This window comes from Patiria miniata, unplaced genomic scaffold (assembly GCF_015706575.1).
Source record: "Patiria miniata isolate m_02_andy unplaced genomic scaffold, ASM1570657v1 HiC_scaffold_20, whole genome shotgun sequence".
NCBI classification, from domain to species: Eukaryota; Metazoa; Echinodermata; class Asteroidea; order Valvatida; family Asterinidae; genus Patiria; species Patiria miniata.
Genome location: NW_024037059.1, coordinates 30,147,722 through 30,150,400, shown reverse-complemented (window position 1 = coordinate 30,150,400; position 2,679 = coordinate 30,147,722). Strand labels below are relative to the sequence as shown.

At 44.7% G+C, this 2,679-nt stretch overlaps 1 protein-coding gene across 1 annotated transcript; it reads left to right on the top strand.

Moving 5' to 3' along the window:
* Positions 1–272: 272 nt before the first annotated feature.
* Positions 273–2,216, top strand: LOC119728004 (tripartite motif-containing protein 2-like). The gene has a single exon (XM_038200084.1). The coding sequence runs from the start codon at positions 300–302 to the stop codon at positions 2,214–2,216; it is 1,917 nt and encodes a 638-aa protein (XP_038056012.1). The 5' UTR covers positions 273–299.
* Positions 2,217–2,679: the final 463 nt, after the last annotated feature.

Sequence of the window (2,679 nt, the reverse complement as noted above, 5' to 3'; positions counted from 1 at the left end):
ATCGCAAAATGTGAAATTGGTTTTGGTTTTCCATGTATCCTGTTTTTTTTATTTTGAAATTTTCCCAGTGACATTCAAAACACTTCTTTTTCATTGACTGAAAAGTTACCAAGTAATTTGCAAAGTTGGTTACGGATACTCGATTCCATAATCTGGAACCGGTTCCTGACATTAACGGTCGGCTACTCGGGTAACCAGTTCCGATGCACAGCCCTAATGGGCAATCACCTATTTGTTATAATTTTGAACTTATTAAGACACGGAGGTTTGTTCTGTTTTGATTAGGTCACACTTGAAATATGGCGGAGGCTGCAGCCAAAACTGTGTGGAAGATCAGCCAGGGGCATCTGGAATGTCCAATCTGTTGCTGTCTTTTCAAGGATCCCAAGATGCTGGACTGTCTGCACAGCTTCTGCCTGAAGTGTCTGGAAGAGATGATGAGCAAACAGAAGCCAGAGGCAGAAAAGATAACATGTCCAGTCTGCAGGAGAGAGACGCAAGTTCCTGGTGGAGGATTGCAGAGTCTTTCTTCGTCTTTCTTTCTTAGTTCTCTTGTCGATGAGGTCCAACAACAGGAGGCGGTATTAGGAGAGGCATCGGGACCTACCGCCACATGTGACTGTGGAGAAGGCAAGGAGGCCATGTGGAGGTGTCTTGAATGTAGTGATAACCTCTGTCAGCAATGCTGGAAAGCCCATGGGAGGTTCAAGTCCACCAAAGACCATCAAATTGTTTCATTGGGAGACTGGCAGGAATCAAAGATCCCTCCAGCAGAACACAGCAAACCCATCACCCGAATGTGTACAATCCACACTGACCAGAAGTTGTGTTTTTTCTGTGAAACATGCAACACTGTAATCTGCCCAATGTGTGTCGCATTGGATCATCGGTCGGCAAAGCACAATTTCCTGAAGATTAATGACCTAATCAAGTCCTTCCACACTGAGGTTGATAACATACTGCAAAAGTTTGAGAAATGCAGGCAGCACTTCAAATCTACTGAAAAGTCAATCGAACATGCACAAAAAAGATTGCAAAGGAAACTCGCTCAGGCTCGTAGTGATATTGATGCAAAAGCAGAGGCAGAGATCACTAAAATCAGAAACAAAGCAAAGCTTCTCACTGACAAGGTCGACAAAATCGGTCAGGAGAGAGACAGTGAGTACGAAAAGGCACTCATGCACAACCATGAACAGATAGAACGGGCAGATCAGACCATCGCAGCAGTAAATGACTTGATGAGTCAAGCCGATGATTTCGAGCTTTTGGAGCTCAAGCCGAAGGTGATGCACAACTTGGAATTCCAGAAGGAGCTCAAGTTTGAACCGGTGAATCATGGTCCGTCGTTCATCGGTGTCAGATGTCAAGATGTTGTGAGTGATGCAGAGCTTGGGGAGGTCTGCGTCAGCGAGAAATGGCAGTTAAAGGAAGAGTTCGGCAAAGAAGGTACCGGTGATGGGGAATTCGACTGCGCCAGGGCTGTTGCATGTTTCACAAACTGGGACATCGTAGTAACTGACGCAGGTTTGAATCGTTTATCGTTGTTTAGCTCAACTGGGAGGTATAAAACATCGGTTGCTAAAGGAGATGCTAGGCATCAGTTGGAAGCTCCTTTTGGTGTTGCCGTGACCCATGATGATCTGCTTTTTGTCACGGACCAAAAGAAAGTGAAGGTTTTTGATACTGAGCTCCAATTTGTTCGTGAATTTACACCTTCGGTTAACGATGCTAATGGGCAATCAGCGAGTTACCTCACTGGTGTTGCTGTTGACAGTCAACGAGTAGCAGTCGCTGACAGGGGGAGAAAGGTCATCAGCGTCCACAACCTGGACGGATCGTTGATTGCAAGCATCTCAAATAGCATGGTCGACATTGACATGACAATGAGCAATCTTGGCTGTTTAGTCTTCACAAACTACGAGTGCCAAAGTTTGCTTGGCATTAACTTTAAGGGTAAAGAGATATTCAGTGTCAAGACATTAATGCATGGCGAAGCTGCAAAGCCAACTGGTGTCCTGTGCGAAGATGAGACCATCTATGTCGCTGTTCATTACGGAAGAAGGGGAGGCTTTGAAGTGCAGCGTTACAATTCAAATGGTACATTTGTAGCATCAGTAGCCAAAGGGTTGTACAATCCATTAGAAATGGCATTCACACCCGCTGGCGACGTAGTTGTCGCTGACCGACACTCCGTCAAGATCTTTGAGCGCATGTGATTTGCCTGATTATGGCCCCTCTGAAAAAGTAACCGCTGTACTTGAACCAAGGCTAACCTACATCAGACGATTTGCCTTACACATTACAATAAGTATGCACGGGCTAGGTGACAAACTTAAATGAGCTATGATACAATCACTTTATTTACATACAACCAATTACAGGGCCCAGTGGTTTGGGAAGTAATGAATAATCATTTAGTTATCACCAGCGACCTGATTTAGCCGCATTCAACAAACGACGATTAACCAATCAGCATGCAGGACTGTACGTGAAGAGCTAGCTAGCGGCGAGTTGCACGTGCGAGCGCCCCGCGTACACACAAGCCAAAATTGGGTCATCAGTCGATTATACAGTCGATCAACCCTTCAGATTGATAAATGGTTCATTAATATTGCATAGGAACATACAGTAAATCTATGTGAATTTCATTCAACTTTGGTTTGAATATTCACTAGAGTT